Source organism: Dasypus novemcinctus, chromosome 6, assembly GCF_030445035.2.
Source record: "Dasypus novemcinctus isolate mDasNov1 chromosome 6, mDasNov1.1.hap2, whole genome shotgun sequence".
In the NCBI taxonomy this organism is placed as follows: Eukaryota; Metazoa; Chordata; class Mammalia; order Cingulata; family Dasypodidae; genus Dasypus; species Dasypus novemcinctus.
In genome coordinates this window covers 43372018-43395313 of record NC_080678.1, presented here as the reverse complement: position 1 = coordinate 43395313, position 23296 = coordinate 43372018, and the positions used below count along the sequence as shown (strand labels likewise).

Below are 23296 nucleotides of genomic sequence, written 5' to 3'. Positions count from 1 at the left end.
TCCATTAAGCAGTTGGATGAGAGGGACAAGGACATTATACCAGTTTTTACTACTTTCTATTCTCCCATAGTATTATGAATATAGTATTTAACTTGTTCTCCATGTATACAAGCTTAGATCCAAGTATTCTTGTATTCTTTATCCTCATCCCCACCACCGCATACAGTACGATGCCATTGTGCTCAATACATAATTATAGAGTTGAATTAAAGGAGAAATTACTGACCTCTTCACCATTTTTCTTTCTGCCCAAAGCATACTGTTTTGTTGCTTCAATAAATCGTACAGGAACGTTATATACTCTCTTATTAAAGAATACAACTAATGTATATGGCTGTTTGGAATCATGGCCAGAGCTTTTCCGAATAAGAAATGATCCATCCTGTTTAATGAAAGAAAAATGTAATTATGGTTAGTATTACTTACTTTTCCATAGCTTAGAAATCAGTTTATGAAGAAAACCTATATTATATTCAAACGGTAATTATTTACATAATTTTTATTACTGATTAGAGTTTGTATTATTTTCTAAGAAAAGACTTCAGCAAAATGTACTAATAGAAAAATCCTTAGTGAGGTCAATGCTGGCTATCTGATGTGATAAATAAAATACTATGTTTATAGGATTTAGAAATGTGTGAAGAGAAACATTAAGATCAAACCTAGAAAGCACTCAATCTAGGAACCATACCCATAAGTTGCTTATGAATTGAAAAAAGTCAAATTCCTTTCAAAACTACTATAAGAATAGAATGGAATTATGAATCAAAACATTTCAGCTGATGAAAATTCTTCCCTCAAAACTTACATTGAAACGGAAGATGGGTGGGGATAAAGAAAGGGGAGTTAATGCTTAGTTAGTATGGAGTTTCTCTTTGGGGTATAGAAAAGTTTTGGTAATGGATGGTGGTGATGGTAGCACAACATTGCGCATATAATTAATGTCTTGAATTCCATATTTGATTGTGGTTAAAAGGGGGGAAATTTTAGGTTTTATATATGTTACCAGAATAAAAAATTTTAAAAAGAAATGAGGAGAAAGTATAAATATACAAAATAAGAAATGATAAATAATTGTTGATAGGAAGTTTTTCAAAAATGGAAAAAGAGACTTCCATGCACACCTCTATGATGCATCTATGAAACCTAGGTGAAATAGATAATGTATTCCAAAATCCACACCAATAGAGATAGAAAACCTAAACAGACCAATTTACATGGAAGAAATAAAGGTCATCAAGAAACTACTGCACACAAAAAAATACCAGATCTAGATGAATTTAGAGAAATTCTATCAACTTTTATAGATCACATAATATCAATGTTACATAAATTATCTTGGGGCTTAGAAAATGAAGGAAAGTCTTCAAATCATTTTTATGAAGCAAGCATAGCATCAATGCCTAAACACAATAGGAAGAACAACAAAATAGAATTATAAGCCAATATTACTTATCACTGGATACAAAAATCTTGTATCCTACACCACACTGAGAGTGTAATACACTATGGCCAAGTAGGATGGTTCAATAATATGGAATCTATTAATGTAATTGACCATATTAATGAATGTAAGGAGAAAACTCATTTTAATATCTCCATAGAGGCTGAAAAAGCCTTTGACAAAATTCAGTATCCAATCCTAATAAAAACTTTAATTTCGGTGCTCACTGAGTCATGTTTGCATGTTTATTTTTCTATATGAAATTTAATATCAATTTGTCTAGTTTCAGAAAGAGCTATGAGAGGGGATAGCCCTACCAGCTATTAAAACATATTACGGCATCTCTATAATTAAAATAGTGGTTTGAGATACTATCAGTCATATATTCACCATTTCATGTATTCATAATTTCCATATGAAGCCTGGATTTTATTCTATTGTATTGGTCTGCCTATTCATGTGTCAGTATCAGTAATTGGTGGATTTGGATACTAGATAGAACAGGAGCGCTCCTTATTTTTAAAACATTTCTGTGGTTATGAGATTATTTTTTAAAAAGCCAAGCCAGGACTAGGTTGTATAGATGGTGAAAAGAATGAATTTAATCAATGGTCCAAGTAGACTTGCCTTCTACCTCCTTTATGCACAGCTATAATCTACAAATACCATCATAGCATGCACAACATTTTATTTCATCAACTTGTTCACTTGTCTGTGAGTACCCTTACAGCAAGGACTGTCTCATTAGCTGTGAATCTTCTGTGTTGAGTACATCTGACATAGTAGGTCAGAAAATGTTCGTTGGATGAATTGGATTAACCATCACTAATTTCCAATGGCACTGATGAAGAGACTTATGGTGGATAGGTAACAATGACATAGGGATAATGTGTAATACTGGACAAAGAAATATTACCTATTATTACTAGGAATGTGATGAAAATTTATAAACCATGCAGTACATGGCAAAGGCAAGAGGAGAGGACATCTGTAGGAGAACAGGTAACAAAAAAGAAAAGAAAGGAAAAGGGAAAAAAATCAATGAGTCAGATGTATAGAAAGAAAAGTTTCTGGTGTGGAGGGCTTCTTTGGGCTTACCCCAGACTTGAGTTGACACTCTAATCTTAGATTGTCCAAACTGTCCCCATTGTGCCTACATGGTTGGTGTTGGGCTCTCCAAAAATTTACTTCCAAGTGTTTTTTTCCGCCATGTTGACCCTCATCTTTTATCCCATGCAGTGATCCAAAATAGCCTGTCACTTCTCACTCCTGGATGGAGCTCATGTAGCACCAAGCCTTATAGTTGCCCTCCCCCACTGCCAACCTCCCCCCACCTACCTACTTCTTTCCCACTGTTTGGAACACAGCAGATCCGGCCTGTGTGTCCTTGGAGAGATGAAAGGACACATAGAAATGAGATGGAAAAACAAAGGAGGAGATGTTTGAAAGAGAGGAGGGGATAGCAGTCCCTCTTGAGGAAGTAATGTATTTATAATCATTGCAATTATTTTAATTAGCATATTATCAGAATGGCCATTGTGCCTAGCATAAGTTGAGGGCAAAATATGGACACTAGAAATGATCAAACCTTGTTTGATCTATATAACGCCTCTTCAGCAGACTTCCGATCACAGGAACCAGCATACCATGGCTTACAATGAACATCAGCTTCCTGTGAAATAGAGGGCTTTGTTAAGCATAAGATGGTCCTTAAGTGACTGTAAGTTCTGTATACTAGGAACAAAGACCCATTTTGCCTTACCAAGATAGGCCTAAATACATTTAGCCTAATAATTTAAAAATGAATTTTATACATTCTTTGATCAAACATAAGGATTATATAATTGACTATTTGTTTTTCCATTGGCCTTAGCTGCTAAACTTAAAATAGTATTTGGAAAGAACTAACTTTTACTATATTCCTGGAACATTTATTATTTCTCCTACATAAGTCATGTTCTCCCTTTCTATTGTGCTCTTATTGTTATTGCTTGGTGGAGTGCTTTATAGTTTGTCAGGTGTTTTTATGAATATTATTTTACTCTTGCAACTACTTCGAACGCAAGGACAGATGAGATTGTCTCTATTTTAGCTGAAAAAACTGCAGTTCAGAGAAGACTTGCCCAAGAGTACTTTGTCTTTTTTTAAACTTACTGTGTTTTATATATTTTAATATCACAAACCTCTACAGATCTTTTCTGAGGAAATTACAAGGTTGAAATAAAATCTAAGTGAGAGGAAGAACAATGAAAACAACATACTTTGCTAGTTTTGTGAAGAAACACAAATAGTTTTTCAGGGCAACTGGAATGCAAATTGGAATAAATGAAGGTAGGCCTTAGTCATTGAAAAAATAAATGCATTCTATACCCAACAGCAAATGGCAACTCACAAATCAACTTAAAATACAGACTATTCTCCAGCTTCACTACAAATTGTCTTTCTTCAGAAGATATGTCCTTTTCTGCAGTTCACTGGCAACAATTTAATGACATAAGAGTTCATTTCATACCTGTTCTGACAAATTGGAACTAGACAAAAAGCTGGGTATTAATCCATCCATAGTTGGGCTTCCCCCTTCTGGAAATCCTGAAAGGGATTTGAAAAAATCAACTAATCTTCATTATTTTTTGAGTTGTACTATACCTCTACCCCAACACTGTGGTAGGTATTGCAGGGGACATACAGACACACACATACACACACAAAATTAAGGCAATGATTCTCAAAGTGTGGTCCCAAGTATCCCTGAGGATCCCCAAAATGCTTTCAGGTGGTCCATAAGGTCTTTTCTTTCCCAAATACGTATCTATGTGAAACCCAATTTTGCTCATATACTTCAACCAAAAACAACAACAACAACAAAATTAAAAAGCAGATTATAACACATTGAATGCAGAAGCAGATAAGAGAATCCAGCTGTCTCTCCAGCTGTCTGTTACTGTAGACATTAAAGAAATGTACAAAAATGTAAAATAATGCCACTCATTAACATTTTTTTCCTTTGGAAAATAAGCTTCTTTTTCATAAAGTATGTTTTTATGTTAGTATTATGTTATCCATGTTATTTATGTAATGTGTTTATTATTCTCATTTAAAAAGTCTACAAGCCTGACTTTTTGATTCACATATTTCTATGGCAATTGAAAATTGTCCACATATTTGCCAAATCCTCTTTTTGGGGTGCTTTTGTAGATGTATTTTATGATAATTAAAAAGTATTTTGGTTTTAATTAAAAGAGTTATAATTTACTAAGGAGTTTCTGTCTAACAAGTATTCTATCAGCTACTTCCAATAAGTTGTTTTATTTAATGTTCTTATGTTAAAAAAAACAGTTTCATTGTTTATATAAAAAATGCATGACTAGTAAAAATATTAAGTCAATACAAAAAAAGTAAAAATTATCTCAACTCTATTAATTTTCATAACAACTCTATGAGATAAATATTCTTAGGCCCATTTTGCAGATGAGCAAAAAGGCTAGAGAGGGTACTAAAATCATCTAGCTGGAAGAAGCAGTATCGGTGTTTAAAACCCAGGTCAATCAGATGCAAGGCTCACCCTTAAACCACCGCCTGATATCACTGTTCATGATTTCATTGCACTTACTTGGCAGAGGTATAGGTTTTTGATGAATTTGTCTGAAAGAAATTATTTCAAATTAGTTAAAGAGTAAAACACAATAGAAATTTTTTGACTTTTTGTTTACACTGAAGATGCTCTGAATAGTTGTGAACAGTGCACATAAATAACCAATAAAACATATCCACAGATAGGAGATGCACCAGAAACTTAAAGATAAGTAAAATTGTTCTTCCCTTTCATTTTGAGAAAGGAGGGGCCTTGACTAAGGTGTTAGATTTTAGTTAAGTCCAAAAATTAAGGGGAACCTGAATATTAAGTCTCTGCAACTCTGAGCAGTTCTTTTAAAGTTGTTACTTACTTAGTACCTTTTAAAAATGTAAGTGTAAAGCAATGAAATATTGGATTTTCACCGAGCTCTACAAGCCAGTGTCACTGTGTGGAATAACAATGCAGGAGTTAATTCCTGCAACCACAAAGGAAACATTTTTAAAGGAAAGGATTCTTACTTCTGAGTAGAAGGAAACATTGGTGACTGCACAGCTTCTTGTCTGTGACTAGACCCTCGGTGGCGTTCAGCAGGTATAGGTTTTTCTGGAGTAGGAAAATTCTCATGTTAGCATAAGAGTGAAATGTCAGCTGCTGCCCTAAAACCTAGCAACACTCAGTTAAGAAGAACCAGATTACATCAGAAGTCTTCCCATGAACATGTCTTTTACCAGGATGTCATTGGTTTGTGCACCTGTTGGTCTAGTGAGGTGTTCTTGCTCTTAGGGATAGGTTACAGGTACACCCTATCCCCCTCCATCCATCCCCTGGAAATGTACATAGGATTGAATCTCTGGGAACTGGATTTCCAAGTGTGTGAATACTGGTTGAAGCAAGAATGAGTGAATTTTAGCCATCCTTTGAATGACTCACCCTCTACTTGCTTTGTAGCCTCCACAAGAGTGTTATAATACTCTCGAGTGTCTTATGATGAAGCAAACATAAACTGTTTATGATAAGAGGTAAAGTATCATAGTTCATACTTAATATTTGAAAAATTAATCGGAACAAACTTAAGGGTTTCCCTATAATAATGTTAATTTGATTTGCATTTCACTATGTTTTCCCGAGTGGGAGAGGAAGGGGTAGAGTTAAAACCTGAAATGTAAGAAATTTTATGTCAAAGTCCATAGAAAGATGTTACTGCTGTACCATTTATAAATATTGCAATTTTAAATCCTTCTAATGCTTTATTCTCCATCAAATTTGGTCTGAGGGTGTGTTAAAAGCTGGATAGGTCCCTGGGCAATTTCTCTAATGAATATAGATGTAAAAATAGTTGCTAACCAAATCCAAAAGCACATTAAAAGAATTATACACCATAATCCAGTGGGCTTTATCCCAGGTATGCAAAGGTGTTTCAACATAACAAAATCAATTAGTGTAATACACCACACAAATATATTGAAAAGGAAAAATCTTCTAACCAGCTCCAAGGGCGCCCCCAAATACTTGAGGCAAATACTGGCAAAACTAAAGGGAGAAATAAATGCCTCTACAATCAGAGTGGGGAACTTCAATACAATATTATCACCATCAGACAGAACATCTCAACAGAAGCTCAAAAAAGAAACAAAGATCTTGAATAATATGTTCAAGAAATCAGACATAATGGGCATATATAGACATTATACCCCAAAACAGCAGGATAAAAATTCTTCTTGAGTACTCATGAATCATTCTCCAGGATAGACCACATGTCAGGTCATAGAACAAGTCTCAACAAATTTAGAAAAACTGAAATTATACAAAGCAATTTTGCTGAACACAATGGAAGAAAGCTGGAAATTTATTCTCTGGCAGAGAACCAGAATAGGCACAAAGATATAGAAGTTAAACAACACACTCAAACAATCAGTGGGTCAAGGAGGGAATTGCCAGAGAAATCAGTAATGATCTCATAGCGAATAAAAAGGAGAACACAACATATCAAAATTTATGGGATGCAGCTAAAGCAGTGCTGAGAGGGAAACTGATAGCCCTAAATATCTACATTTAAAAAGAAGAAAGAGCTAAAATCGAAGACCTAAACTAACTGCACACCTGGAGGAACTATAAAAATAATAACAAATTAATCCCAAAGCAGACAGAAGGAAGGAAATAACAAAGATTAGAACTGAATTATGTGTAATTGAGAATGTAAAAACACGAGAAAGAATTAACAAAACCAAAAGCTGGTTATTTGAGAAGATGAGTAAAATTCGCAAACTCTTAGCTAGACTAACAAAGTAAAAAAGAGAGAAGATACAAATACATAAAATAAGAAATGAGGAAGGAGATTTCACCACTGACCCAAAGAAATAAAGAGGATCATAAGAGGATACTTTGAAAAATTGTAGGCCAAAAAGATGGATAACTTAGATGAAATGGATGAATTCCTAGAAACACACAAGCAGCCTACATTGATGAAAGAAGAAGATGATGAACTCAACAGACCAATCACAAGTAATGAGATTGAATTAGTCATTCAAAACCTCCTAACTATGAAGAGCCCAGGAGCAGATGGCTTCACAGGTGAATTCTATTAACATTCCAGAAAGAACTAACATCAATCCTGCTTAAACTCTTCCAAAAAATAGAAGTGGAGGGAATAATGCCTAACTCATTCTATGATGCTAACATCACCCTAATGCCAAAGCCACACGAGGACACCGCAAGAAAGGAACACTATAGACTAATCTCTCTAATGAAACTTGATGCTAATCTACTCAACAAAATACTTGCTAATCATATTAAACAACACGTCAAATAAATTATATACTATAACCATGTGGGTTTCATCCCTGTTATGCAAGGATTGTTCATCATAAGAAAATCAAGCGATGCAATACACCACATTAACAGTTCAAAAGAACAAAAGCACATCATCATCTCTATTGATGCAGGAAAAGCATTTGACAAACTACAGCACCCTTTCCTGATAAAAACACTACAAAAGAGAAATAGAAGGAAAATTCCTCAACATGCTAAGAGGTATATATGAAAAACCCATAGCTAACATCATATTCAATAGTGAAATGTTAAAAGCTTTCTCTCTAAGATCTGGAACAAGACAGGGATGCCCACTGTCACTGTTCTTATTGAACATTTTGTTAGAAGTACTTGCTTGAGCACTTAGGCAAGAAAAAGATACAAAAGGCATCCAAATTGGAAAGGATGAAGTAAAAATTTCACTATTTGCAGATGACATGATCCTATATATAGAAAGCCCTGAGAAATCTACCCAAACTGACTTACAGATTTAATGCAATTCCAAAAAAAATTTATCAAAGCATTTTTTCACTGAACTGGAAAAGCTAACTATGTAATTTATTTGGAAGGGCAAGGGGCCCCAAATAGCCAAAGATATATTGAAAAAGAAAAATGAAATTGGAGGAATCACACTACCTGACTTTAAAACATATTACAAAACTACAGTGGTCGAAACTGCATGGTATTGTCACAACGATAGACATACTGACCATAGGAACAGAACTGAGAGTTTTGATATAGATTCTCACATATATGGTCAACTGATATTTGATAACACCACCAAGCTCCCTCAACTGGGGGAGAATGACCTCTTCAACAAATGGTACTTGGAGAACTGGATATCCATTTCCAAAATAATGGAAGAGGATCACCATCTCACACCCTCTACAAAAATCAAGATAAATCAAAGATCTAAATATAAGAGCCAAGACCATAAATCTTCTGGCAGATAATGTAGGGAAGCCTCTACAAGATCTTGTAGGAGGAAACAGTTTCATAAACTTTACACCCAAAGCATGAGCAACAAAAGAAAAAATAGATAAATGGGACCTCCGCAAAATAAAAAACTTTTGCACTTCAAAGGAATTTGTCAAGAAAGTGAAAAGGGCAACTGTCTATCCAATAGTGGCCTAATATCCAGCTTATATAAAGAAATCCTACAGCTCAAAAATAAAAAGACAACCCATTTAAAAAATGGGCAAATGATATGAATAGACACTTCTCCAATGAAGAAATACAAATGGCTAAAAAACACATGAAAAGATGCTCAACGTCACTAGCTATTAGGGAAATGCAAATCAAAACTACAATGAAATATCATCTTACACCCATTAGATGGCACCTATTAAAACAAAGAGGATCTCAAGTGTTGGAGAGGATGTGGAGGAAAGGTAACAATTATCCACTGCTGGTGGGATGTACAATGGTGCAATCATTTTGGAGGAAAGTTTGGTGGTTCCTTGGGAAACTAACTACAGAACTGCCATATGACACAGCAATCCCACTGCTGGGTATATATCCAGAAGAATTGAAAAGAGGGACACGAACAGATTTTTGCACACCAATGTCCATAGTGTCAGTATTCACCATTGAGAAAAGTTGGAAGCACCCCAAATGCTCATCAACAGATGAATGGATAAGCAAATTGTGATATATACATAAAATGGAATACTACTCAACTGTAAGAAGGAATGCAGTATTAACACATGGGATAACATGAATGAATCTTGAAGACCTTATGTTGAGTGAAGTAAGCCAGGCATTGAAGGACAAATACTACATGATCTCACTGATATGAATTAAGCAAATTGAGCAGACTCACAGAGCTAGATTCTAGAAGGTAGGTTTGCAGGAGACGGAAAATGAATAGAGGGTTGTGATCCAATACCAACCCTTAGCCAAAATCTAAGATAAGGTGGGGTGCAGTGGATGGGTGTGACAGTGGTACAGAGATGCTATTGGGTTCAGCAGTAATGGTCTGTGAGTGGAGTAGTGTGGGGGAGTTGGGTTGGACTATCCATGGAACTGGGGGGAGGGTCAGGTGAAGGAACAGGTAAACTCTGCAGATTTGCAGGTCTGTGGTTAAAACTACAACATTGTGAATGTTCTTTTGGCAAATATGGCAGGAGAGGATTATTGGTATAGAGCGTTGGATGTGTAAGGGGTTACATACAGGACAGAGTGCTCCCGGGGCAAGCTTCTGTGGAATATGTAAATGTTCAACTTGTCATAGTTTGTTATATCAGTGGGTGGAGACTCACACAATAAACAAAAAAATATTAAACTCCCATTCTGAGGAGTCATGCTATGTTCTCAAATAGAGGGGCAAGAGTCTCTCAAGAACATAGGTTGTGCCTAGTAAAAGAAAATGGGCCAATATTATTGCACGTAGCTATGAATCTTATTCTTCAAAAAGTGAAACTTTATGGTTACCATAGGTCCCGAGGGGATGGGGAGGGAAAAATAGAATAGATGGAATATAGGGCATTTTTAGGACATTAGAATTGTTCTGTATGATCTCACAATAATGGATACAGGTGACTTTAAATTTCATCAAAATTTATAAAAGTGTACAGTCCAAAATGTAAATCATAATGTAAACCACTGACCATAGTTAGTAGTAATGCTTCAATATTTGTACATCAATTCTAACAAATGTACCATCTGCATGTAAACTGTTATTAACAGGGGAGAGGGAAAATGGGGGAGGACATTGGGTATATGGAAATCCCCTATATTCTCTACATGACTTTTCTGTAACCTAAAGCTTATTTGAAGATAAAATGAAAAAAAAAAAAAAAAAAGACACTGGGGGAATATACAGAAGAAAATGTCACTGTACATACGAGACAACTGATCTTACAGTGATGAAAGATATAATGACTAAATAAGTTGTTTTATTTAAAAATTTAAAAATGTGTACTTTATATGTTATCTTTAAAACTATCATTATTATTTAATTTTCTTATTATTTTTATTTGTTTTTTTTTTTTTTTTGCTTCATCTTTGGAGAGGGTTTGGATCACAGAAGGGTCACAACTGAGGCAGGGGAGGAACATTGGTGCAGGATGTCAGTGGTGGGGGCATGCATGGGAGGGGATTCATCTGGTGCATGCCTGTAAGGCATATGAATGTGTTCAAGTGTTCATGGGGCTTTCATGAGGTGGAGATCCACATAATAACCAAAAGAATATTGTAATCCCATCCTGGGGTGCTCTGCTATACTCTCTAATGGGACAAGAATCCCCTGAGTACAGGGGTGGTACCTAGTGAAAGAGGACAGTCCATTGTGCTGGGCCCTTGATACTGATGATTGTACTTAGGAATCTTTTCTTTTGAAATTGAAACTTAGCCTAGTATTATATGTTGCCTAAGACTTACCTCCTGAGGGTCTCTTTGTTGTTCAAGTGTGGCCTCTCTCTAAGCCAAACTCAGCATATAAATGTATCACCTTACCCCCAGCATGGGACATGACTTCCAGGGATAAGCCTCCCTGGCACTGAGGGATTATTATCAAGTGCCAACTAGGAATGCACCTGGAGAAAGACCTTGACCATATGGGGAAAAAAGTAAATACAAAAGTCTTATGGCTAAAAGATTTCAAAGTGAATTAGGAGGTCATTCTAGAGGTTACACTTATTCACCTCTCTGCAGGATCTCATTGACTACCACAGTATATACTGCCTCAAATAGTGGGGCTCCTGAGGGGTCTAGAGACATCCAGACACTATAGGCAGGAGAGACAGCTCAGGAGTTTGGTGCCCTGCCAGTGGACCTTACCCAGTGTTCCCCAGTGTGACAGAGTTGGACTCAGTTGTAGTTTCCCTACACATGGCTCTTCTGCCCCTTCTATTTGAACCTATAGTTAGTACTATACTTGATAGGGGTATGTCCAAGAGATTTAAAATCTTTGGTCTGGCCACATGCCAATTGGGCCCTGAATCTCAGCAGAGTTGCAGCATCTACTTTCCAGTTCATTGGACTCACCCAGAACAACTAACAAGGTGATGATGGACAATGCCCATCCCAAGGAACAGAGAGAGTCTGCAACTGCAAGCAAGATAGTTCCACCCATCTGCCTCATGGGAACTAAGCCCCCTCTCAATTAGAGGCAGAGTGGCATCATCATCCCCAAATCCTCAAGTTTGGAGAATGAACAATGGACTAAAGTAGACTTACTATTAGTCTACTATAGACTTGTTATTCTAGCAATGGAAGAACTTTCATCATTGATGTGGAAGCAGTGGCCACCAGAGGTTCTGAGGAGAGGTAGAGGGAAAAGTAGGTGTAATATGGGGGCATTTTCAGGACATAGGAATTGTCCTGCATAATATTGCTATGGTGGATACAGGCCATTATGTATTTTGTCATAACTTACAAAATTGTGTGGGACAGAGTATAAATAATAATGTAAACTATAATCCACAGTTAGTGGCAATGCTTCAATATATGTTCATCAATTGTAACAAACGTGTCACACTGAAGGAGGTTGTTAATGTGGGAAAGTGTGTGTGTGGGGGAGTGGGGCATATGGGTATTTTGTTTATTTAACATTTATGTAATTGAAAGTTTCTTTAAAATAAATAAACAAATAAATAAATAAATATAGTTAACATAGTAGTTCTACCTAAACTGATATATAGATTCAATGCAATCCCAATTAAAATTCCAATAGCCTTTTTGCTGAAATGGAAAAGTCAATTATCAAATTTATATAGAAGGATAAGGGGCCCCAAAGAGCCAAAAATATATTTAAAAAGAAGAATGAAGTTGTAGGAGTCTCACTACCTAATTTTAAAGCACATTACAAAGTTTTATAAAGTGGCAAAAGCAGCATGGTATGGCATAAAGATAGACATATTGACAAATGGAACTGAATCCAGAATTTAGAAATAGAGCCTCACATCTATGTCAAATGATTTTTGAATAGTTTGTTAAACCAACCCAGCTAGGTCAGAACAATAAATGGTGCTGGGAGAAATGGATGTCCATAGCTAAAAGAAAGAAGGGGGACCCCTATCTCATACTTTATACAAAATAACTTAAAATGGATCAAAGACCTAAATATAAAAGGTAGAACCATAAACGTCCTAGAAGAAAATGTAGGGAAACATCTTCAAGATCTTTTGGTAGGTGGTTGTTTCTTAAACCTTACAGCCAAAGTACAAGCAATGAAATAAAAAATTGATAAATGGGACCTCTTCAAAATTAAACACTATTGTGCTCCAAATGCCTTTGTTAAGAAGGTGAAAAAGCAGCCTACTCATTGGGAGAAAATTTCCAGATACTACAAATCTGGTAAGGTTTTGATCTCCCTCATCCCTTAAAGAGACCATACAACTCAATGATTAAAAAAATAAAAAGGAACAAGCAACCAAATTTAAAAATGGGCAAACACTTGAATAGACATTTTTACAAAGAGAAAGAACAGATGACCAAAAAGTACATTAAAAGATGCTCAAAATCACTATTAGGGAAATGCAGAAATATCATTTTACTCCTAACAGAATGGTCATTAAGAAGGTGGAAAGCTACAAGTGTTGGAGAGGATGTGAGGAATTGAGAATACTCCTTATCTGTTGGTGGGAGTGTAAAATGGTGCAGCCTTGGGGGAGGACAGTTTGGTGATTCCCCAGGAAACAAAATATGGAACTGCCATGAGAAACAGCAATCCTGCTACTAGGAATATATTCAGAAGACATGAAAGCAAGGACATGAACAGACATTTTCACACCAATGTGCATGGTGACATTATTCACAATAGCCAAAGGTGAAAACAACCCACGTGTCCATCAAGCAGTGAATGGGCAAACAAAATGTGGTACACACATATGATGGAATATTATTCAGCTGTAAGAAGAAATGAACCTGGGATGCATATGACAACATTGATGAACCTTGAAGACATTATGTTGTGTGAAATAAGCCAGATGCAAAAGGATAAATATTTATGGTCTTACTAATGTGAACTAAATATAATGAGGAAACTCACAGAGTTAAGCTAGAGAGTATACATTACTAAGAGATAGAATGTGAGTTGCGAAGGGGGAGCTGATGCTAAATGTATATAGAATGTTTAATAAGATGGATTGTAAATGTGGGAAAATGGTTAGAGCTGATGGTAACACATTATAGTGAGTAAAATCAACACTGCAGATTCAGAAATGTGATTGTGGCTGAAAGGAATAGTCTAGAGAGGTTTAATGCCATTTGAAAGAAAGCTAGAGAATAATCTAGGGCCTGTATAATAGAGATTTCAGTGATGGATGATTGTGGTTAATAGTACAAAGAGAAGAATTTACCTCTCACAAGGTGTTAAGAGTATGGAGGAAAGTGGCTGTGGTGCAAGCAACTGGGCTCCCGTCTACCATATAGGAGGTCTAGGGTTCAATGCCCAGGGCCTCCTGGTGAGGGCAGGCTGGCCCGTATGGTGAGCTGGCCCACATGGAGTGCTGGCCTGTAGAGAATGCTGGCCCGTGCAGGAGTACTACCCCACACAGGAGTGCTGGCCCACATGGAGAGCTGGTGCAGCAAGGTGACACAACAAAAAGAGTTACAGAGGAGAGACAATAAGAAACGCAGCAGATCAGGGAGCTGAGGTGGTAAGAGAATGATCGCCTCTCTTTCACTCAGAAAGGTCCCAGGATTGGTTCCCAGAGCGACCTAATGAGAATATAAGCAGACACAGAAGAACACACAGTGAACAAACACAGAGGGCAGACAATGGAGAGAGGGGGGGGAAATAAATAAATCTTAAAAAAAAATACATGGGCAAAATATAACTAATGTAATGTATAGACTGTAGTTAACGCTAATAATTGTAATATTTTTACAGCAATGGCAAAGAAGGTACTCTATCAATGCAATAAAGGGGGGTGGTTATAAGGGGGTATGGTATTTTTCCTTTTGGAGCAATGAAAGTATTCTGAAATGGACTGAGCTGATGACAGCACAACTTTGTGATAAAAACAAAAGCTACTGAGTATACACTTTGGATGGAATGTGCAAGGCAGGGGACCATATAATACAGTGAACCCTGTGGTGAATGATGGACTGTGGTTAACAGTACAAATATGAGAATGTTCTCTCATGAACTGTAACAAATATACAGTGCCAATACATGGCGTTAATAATAGGATGGCTTGTGAGAAAAATATACTAAATATAAGCTATAGACTATAGATAGCAGTAATATTATGACGATGTTCGTTCATCATTTGTAACAAATGTGTCACAACAATGTAAGGTGTTGGGGGTAGGACAGTGTATGGGCAGAATGCTGTATGGTACGCATGATTGTTTTGTTAACTCACAACTTCTCAAATAAAAAATATGTAAAATTTCTGGCTTGCATAAAACAAAAAAGGGAAAGCATTTGAAGATGCACTAAAATAGTTATTTGAACTTCGAAACCATTATTTTGAAAACTCAGCAAAGTAACTTGTTCTTATTTGAGTGGGTTTTTAAAAATTTCATTACTTTGAGTTATTAGTTCTCAGGTATGCAGAGGCTCTAAGTTAGCTTTCACCTTTATGTAAGGCCATTGCACTGTTGTTTGGCAAGGCACACCTGCTTGCAAACAGGCAGATTTTTGGTGTGTAGACTGTAGCCTACCCTGAAGATCAAACCTGGTAAATTCATGTTCTCGGTCAGCTTTGCTACTCACTACTTATTGCAGAGTGAAGGACATTTAATTTAGAAAATTGTATTTCATAGTTGCCTTATAATGAAAGAAATTTAAAAGTACATTTATATCAAATCCATAAGTTAACTAACTTGTAGGGGACATGCTCATCCTTCAAAATAAAATAAATTTACCTTCACAAACACTTGATGCATTCTGTTGAGATGCAACTGGAGTCTATATTAAAAAAAAAAAAAAAAAAAGGAAAGGCAAGGATATTCGATATAATGTGGAAATATATGTCAAAGTAATATTATCAATAAAAAACTTACTGGGAGAACTTTTCATTGATGCATAGCTATTCTTTCAATCAAAATAACAATGAAAAACATGCAATCCCCAACCTAGCCTTTGCATTTAGCAACAACTGGCTCTAAGTGTCTCAGCCAATGGCTCTGCCAATGGGGTTGATGGATACCATGGCCACCAACAGCATCCCGGGCAGTAGTGCTTGTGCAGTGGGAATCTGGCATCTGGCTTTGGTCTCATGGCCCCACCTTCTCTATATTTGGTAAGTGATTATAAATGTTAGACGGCAGATCATGTGTCAGGTCAAGGTGGGCTCCTCTCCTAGAGGAGTAACCCAGATTCAACATGTTCTAGCCAGAATGTGAGTTTACTCAGGCCTATGTGTGTCTGGTACACGATGGTCAGCCAGTATATCTGCAGCAGTGGTTGGGACAGGACACAAGGGCTCAAGCGCAGGTTCCCATGGGGAGGCAGATGAGGGCGGAGGCAGGGACATGCATGAGGCTGCTGGGATAAACTAACTGAGATTTTTCTCCTTTGTAGTACCCTCCCAGCTGAGGATTTGAAGTTTCTCTTGGATTGTGTGGGGAACAACTTCAGCTGTGAAGGTTGCCATGTTCTCCTTAGCCAGAAGCATTTCAACTTTAAATAGGCGGGTAAAATGGGAGGATTGCATCCAGCATCCAGGTGGAATCTGAGCCTCCTCTTGACATAAAGGTGCAATGGACACAACCAATCCAGTGTCCACATAGAAGAGGTGGCATTGGATTGGGAAAAGTGGACATAATGGACAAAGGGTATGGGGAAAGGCAGGAAGAGATGAGAGGTGGAGGCGTCTTCGGGACATGGAGCTGCCCTGGATGGTGCTTCAGAGATAATCACCGGACACTGTAAATCCTCACAGGGCCTACATGATGGAATAGAGGAGAGTATGGGCCATGATGTGAACCAATGTATATGAGGTGCAGAGGTGCCCAAAGATGTACTTACCAAATCCAATGGATGTGTCAGGATGATGGGAACGAGTGTTGTTGGGGGGGGGGAGAGGGGGGGTGGGGGGGTGGGGTTGAATGGGACCTCACATATATATTTTTAATGTAATATTATTACAAAGTCAATAAAAAATAAAAAAATTAAAAAAAAAAAAAAAAGAATAAACATGCAGGAAATATGCAGCACTGTTAAATTCAAAATTAACTTACTGTCTTCAGTGGTGTCGCTGATTTCTTTCTGAGGAATAAAAAGAGATTAGCTTTGTTAAAACCCATTGAAAACCGCGGAGCCAGTCTCTTATCATTTTACTCTCAAATTTAAACTAGAATAATGACAGAGGTACAAGAGTCTCAGAAGATAACCTGGAGGGTGGAGAGGGGCTGAAGCAGGATTTCGTTATGATCCTCTCAGCCTCAGATAGAGTCCACTGACAGATGGGGAAGCGGTTAATTGGTGATAACTGGGGATAAACTGGGGCTAAGTTGCCTGGGAGTCAGCAGAACTGGGTCTCTTTATCTCGGTTGTGAGGTCAGTCTGAGCTTCAGTTTCCTCATCTGTAAAATGAGGAACAGATCAGGCTCTTCAAAGTTGTATATTACCAAGGCCCCCTAGCAGCACCCTGGGACTGCTGCCTGGGGAGAGAGGGTGGAGCTAGGGAGGCTGCCAAGCAGGGGAGGGGGCAGCCCCGTGCCTGCACGCCGGCTTCTGCCCTGCTTCTGTATGACTCTTCTCTCCTCTAGCTCTGCCTAGATTTGCACTGATTAGAGAGAGCCAAGACCACAGCAGCTTGAGAGTCAGTGCGACTACTGTCCCGAAGGGGCTTGGCTGTGCCAACAGGCTGGCTTGTCTTGGTTCCAGGAGAGATTGGAATCTGGTATTGCTAAGGTTTTATGCTTCCCTTCTGTTCTTATTTTAAATACCTTTAAATACCATTTCTCTCTCGATTTGTTTTTGGCTGCGACCTGAAAGTGTGAGAGAAGAATACTAACAACTACCGAGTGCCTTTAAGACAATGTAAAGTTATGGAATCGCTGCTTGTAATAATAACATTTTACAGTACTTGGCAGTTTACAGAGCCTTTCACACTCCAAAGAGAAAAATGACTCCACGTTACTTTTGAGGGAAATCTCAACAGTGCTTTGATCACCCTAGTGTATGTTTGTTTATAGAACAGTAACTACCTGAGAGAGAAGCAGAGAAGTAGAATGTAAAGATGAAACCTGCCTGTGGGTCTCAAATTTATTCAGTTGCTGGAGCTTCTGAAAATTGGGATGTCTTTTGTGGAACATCAAATTTATGAAAATACATAGGATAAAAGACTACTTTTTTTTTTTTTAATTTCAGCAGGAGCACCCCTGATCCATGCCACAGAAACAGAGAAGCACATCTGAGAGTCAAGAGGGAAGTAGAGTCTGAGTTCCACATGCGGCAGGAACATACCTACGGCCAAGTGAGGTGCACTTGCCTTTGAGTTTCTGGATGGAATAAGCAGACAAGCAGCCCCAGCCCTACCCCCATTTCTCAGGCAGGGCTTAGCAGGGCCTCCAGGAAGCAGTGTAGACCAGCTCAGATCTCACAAAGCTTCTCTGCAACAGAGACTCACCCAGCCCTCGGCAGCGGGGATGGTGCAGCGGGTGAAGAAGGCAATGTGGGTTCCCAGGCTCCGCTGCCTCGACCTGTACAAACAAATACACAGGTCAGTCTCCTAGCCTGAACCTGAGGCTAACGCTCCCCGTGAGGCTGGTCTTAGGCACATTTTTTGTTGTTTTCAGTTAAACATAGGTGAGTGATTACGTTGATGGTATTGGCAACACCTTTAGGCAAATGTAATGAAACATTTTTAAGATGTCAGTTTATAAGTTTAGAACTAGGATGTGGATTAGGGGCACCATTTTAACATTTCTAAATAATCTTCTCCTTCCCTCTATGGGGTGGGTTCAGAGGCCTTGATTCCGAGGGTTCACTGGGAGAAAGCTGGGAGTTCACAATCGCATTTACATACACTGCACAAAGGTGCACACCGGAGACAGAGGGGCACAAGCCTGCCACCCCTGATTCAGACCATGGACACTGCTCATTCATAACCACACTTAAATACACACACCGAACTTCCCATTCAAAAGATATGTATTCATTCATCTCACACACTACAGAAATGGAGAAATCGAGACAAGCTGCAGGCTACTGCCCAAATCTCACCTTCTCAAGTGACAGAAGGGTCTGAGACGGCCTTGTCCACTGCACCCACCCTTCCCTCTGCTCCCTGAAGCCAGAAGCCAGACAATCAATATGAGGAAGGTGAGAGGGACCAGGATAGGTCTTTAAGCTGGGATAGAGAGCAGAGGCCAGAAGCTAGGGGCCTGTGCCTCAGCATCTGCCGGCTGCCTCCTCACAGGCAGGTACCCACCTGCCTGGGCATTACTGCTGGACGAGACTAAGGAGGCTTGATAAGATTCTTTGTTGAGTAAAAATGAACAGAATAAATATTTTATTAAGTACCTACTAAACTTGGAAGTCAATGATTCCCAATAGGAATTGCAGGGTACATTGCACAAATATAGATTGGGCCTGCTCTTGTCAGTATGGGTTGTTTTACTGTGAGATGAAGCATGCAGAAGTAAACACTGGTGTGAACATTTACTGAGGAAGCATTTACCAAGGATTATTGAGAATCTAGGGTGTGTAAAGCACATGAAGGCAGTAGGTTAGGGGCTGTGGAAAAAGTGAGGAAGTAGAGCTAGACCTCTGTCCTCTCAGGATTTATAACATAATTGAATAGGAGGAACGTGCTTCCACCCCATATCATTTCATCTGCAAGAACCATTTATTCTGAATGAAAAAAAAAAAAAGGCCTCAAAGAGTATTAAAAATAGAAGCCATGAAGTTCATTCCCATGGACTTTACCAGGGAGAAGTTCCCAGGCTTTCACTAATAGCCCATTTACTCTTTTATCTCTCTTTTTTACATCTTTTATTTGAAAATATATCAAGTTACAGGACAGTTGCAAAAATAATATAAAGCTCATACAGAGAACTCCAACATAACCCTATCCCCCCAGATACCCAGATTCACCAATTTAAACATTTTGCTACCTTTGCCATATCATTCAATATCTGTCTATCTTTTTATCTCTCTATCTCTCTATCTATAATCTTCTGAACATTTGAGAACAAGTTTCACACATATACTCCTTGGATACATAATACTTTCATGTACATTTCCTACAAACAAGGATATTCACTTATATAATCATCTTAAGTGTGCAGTTATCAAATTTAAGAAATGTACCATAGAAATAAAGCTTACCATCTATATTCTATTTTTTTCTTATGTCCCAGTAATGTCCTTTTGAACTTCTTCTCCTCCATTCTAAGATCTTATCCAGTATCATATATTGCATTCAATTTTCATTCTCTCTTTAGTTTCTCTCTGTTTTTTTAAATTGTGGAAACATATATACAACATAAATCTTCCCATCCTACCTCTCCCAAGCACACCATTCAGTGGAGTTAATCACATTCATAATATTGCAGTACCATCACCACCATGCATTCCTAGAACTTTCCCTTCACCCCAAACAATCACGCTACATTCATTTGACATTACTCTGCTCTCTCTGCAATGGGATGGGAGTGTCAGCTGGATTTTTACTCCAGTGAGGCGATGGAGGAGGGGCCAGCAGGGCACCATGAGATCCTACCACTTATATGGGGCTTAAAAAAAAAAAATTCAGTGCTCTCCCTGTTACTGAAAATTTTTGACTGTTTTCTGGAGCTTTGGGAAAGATGCTTCTGCCTGTTCTTGCTGCTTGTTCAAAGCTTATGTGAGGGGACAGAGCCATGAAGTGCCTCAATCCACCATCTTGCATGAGGCAGGCCCATCCACTCTTTTTCTATACACATTTTGGACATGTAGGGCTGATTCACACACACACGGTAGCAGCAGCAAAGAGTGGGTGGTACCGATTCAGTAGACTAGCCTTCCCTGGATGCCCCCAAAATAATCCAGGGGGAGTAGCCTTATTATATTTTACCTGACTGGGTATGATTTTTAAAAAACATTTAGAAAAAGAAACTGAACTTCCACACTTTGCATGATAATAAATTGAAATGCCAATTAAATATGAATCCAGCTGAGTTCAGTTAGCTAGTATAAGAAATTATGTCCTTTAAATTAGCAAAATTTATGATTGACTCTGTTAAAATATCCATGCCTACTCATAGATTTTTTTTTTTAAAGCAGTATCGGGGATTGAACCTGGGACCTTGTACATGGGAAGTAGGCACTCAAACCACAAGCTACATCTACTTCCTGACTGCTCATAGGTTTTGATAGAAGATTTATGGAAAGAGAAAAAAATATTGTCTGAAAAATAAGGAAGTGGAAAGAGGGCCTAAGTCAGAACTTCTTCTCAGGGTTTTTCTTCTTAAATGCCAAGGGATCCTTTGGCCTGGGTGCATTATCTTTGTCAGATCTTCTGCCTGGTTTTACTACTAAGCTTGACTTTCCTTCATGTCAGCATCTGCCTTTTCCCTTCCTTCCCCATAAGTAACTTTTGGAGAAAGGGAATGGGGTTTGGGAAGTAGGCGTCCCAGCTCTCCTCTGTTTATGGAGTAAAAGCTCTGGTGGAAAACCTACTGGTCTTGCTTCAGGAAGACAGAATTCTGGTTATTTCTTTGTCACCAAACAGGCTGGGTACTTTCTGTGAGTCACTGTGCCTCAGTTTCCCCACTTGTGAAATGAGACACTGCCACCTACCTTACTTAGAGTAATTGTGGTAAGAAAATTTAAAGAATTAGCCAAATACAAAGTAATATTGCTGGAAAGAGAGTAAATATATCTCAGGGTAAAAATGTGCTAATTTATAGGAGCCAGATGAAAAAAATTACATATTGTATGATTTCATCCATAAGAAATGTCCAGAAAAGGCAAATCTCTAGCAAAAGAAAGCAGATCGGAGGTTGCCCACGGCCAGGGGTGAGAACAGCATTGACTGCAAATCACGGGAGGGATCTTTTGGTTTGGGGTGGGTGTGGAGATTTCCTAAAACTGGATTGTGGTGATAGTTACACCTCTGCTAATTTACTAGAAATCACTTAAAATGGGTGGGATTATTATATATATATATTATAATTCAATAAAGGAGCTGAGCAAATATGATTACTGTTGTTACTGCTTTTATCATTATCCTCAACCAGCCACAGGATCTCTAGGTAGGGACACTGTGCCAGGTACTTTAAATATGCCAGCTCGAGGCCTCACACAACACGAAATAGAGGAAGCTACGTCTAAGAGAGGTTAAGTAACTTGCCTAAGGCAATACAGGTAGGAAGGAGCAAGGGTGGGACTCAAAACCAGGGCTATTGAAAACTAAAGCCGAGGCGAGTCCTTTCCTCTCCAGCCAATACCTCACAATGTTATTTGCGGCATGATTTGGCTTGTCAGATTCACTTGCTGCTTCTCCCCTCTGTGGAGAAAAATTAGGGAAACAGGTGCTTTAGTGGATGCTTACGTGAGGATGGAGAATGACTGCTCTGTTTCCTAGGCCAGGCACCCTCTCTGGCACTCTGGCGCCCTCTTCACCATCAGGCCCTTGCTTTCTGGCAAAGCTGAATTCTTGGTTGAAATATTGTAAGAGAGAAATCGAGAAGTCCATAGAGGGAGATGAGTCCAGAGCATAATTGTAAAGGCAGAAATCAGCTTTTTAATTGTGTTGAGCAAGAAATTAGGTTCGTGTTCAGTTTAGCAGGGCAGGCTTGCCCAAGCTGGTTCTTACCAAAGTTTCTTAAAGAAGAAAACACTTTCCCCTTAGTTTTTCCTTCTGCCACATACATCTTATGCATCACTCTCTTTTCAGTTTTACATACAATATAAATAAGTTTCCTTATTCTTTCCATTCCCAATGTGGGCATTGTAAACCCTTGGGATTAAATTTCTTTAAGCTGGGATGGAAACTCTATTATCATAGCAAGACTTGTATGGGTCTTAGGGGCATCATTTCCTCTCAGACCCTGCATGCATGCCTACAAAATAAAGAGATTTAATTTAGCAGCTCTTGAAACTTGGGCTGCAGGTGAAATTCAGCTCTATAAATCCCAGTCTCCTTTTTTTTTTTAGGAAATAAAGAGATAGAATAGAATACTTTCTATGATATTTACTTAGAAGAAGCTCGGAAATAAATGTATCTACCCTCTTTTAAAAAAAATATTAATAAGCCCCAGGGTTTGTACCATCTTCTGAATTTTCATTTAGAGACAAATCACAATGGGGTTGAGTCTTTCAGTTTGTTTAGGCCACTGGTTCTTAACCAGGGGTGATTTTGTGCCCCTCAGGGGCCATTTGGCAATGTCTGGAGACATTTTTGATTTTTGCAACTGGGGTGGAAGTGCTACCGGTACCCAGTGAGTAAAGGCCAGGGATGCTGCTAAACAGCAGACAGTCCACAGGACAGCCCCTACAACAAAGAAGTCTGCAGCACCACATGTCAATGGTGCGGAGGTAGGGAAACCCTGGTTTAGAGAAAAAAATGTGTATCAAAGGGAAG

The 23296-nt window shown here is 38.3% G+C and overlaps 1 protein-coding gene and 1 long non-coding RNA gene across 3 annotated transcripts in view; one reads left to right on the top strand and one right to left on the bottom strand.

The window, feature by feature from the left end:
• The window catches only part of BLNK (B cell linker), a 90049-nt gene that overhangs the window by 5286 nt on the left and 61467 nt on the right, over nt 1–23296 (bottom strand). For both annotated transcript variants that reach the window (XM_004456971.5, XM_071215750.1), the window contains 8 exons: nt 18356–18428; nt 16962–16989; nt 15645–15687; nt 5537–5621; nt 5055–5086; nt 3957–4033; nt 3033–3116; nt 227–382 (listed from right to left, as the gene is read on the bottom strand). In XM_004456971.5, coding sequence (XP_004457028.2) covers nt 227–382; nt 3033–3116; nt 3957–4033; nt 5055–5086; nt 5537–5621; nt 15645–15687; nt 16962–16989; nt 18356–18428 — 578 coding nt within the window. The remainder of the gene's footprint in view (nt 1–226; nt 383–3032; nt 3117–3956; nt 4034–5054; nt 5087–5536; nt 5622–15644; nt 15688–16961; nt 16990–18355; nt 18429–23296) is intronic.
• On the top strand, nt 16303–21912 carry LOC131278716 (uncharacterized). The gene is made up of 2 exons (XR_009186125.1): nt 16303–16415; nt 18097–21912. It is a non-coding gene; the product is annotated as an uncharacterized lncRNA (long non-coding RNA).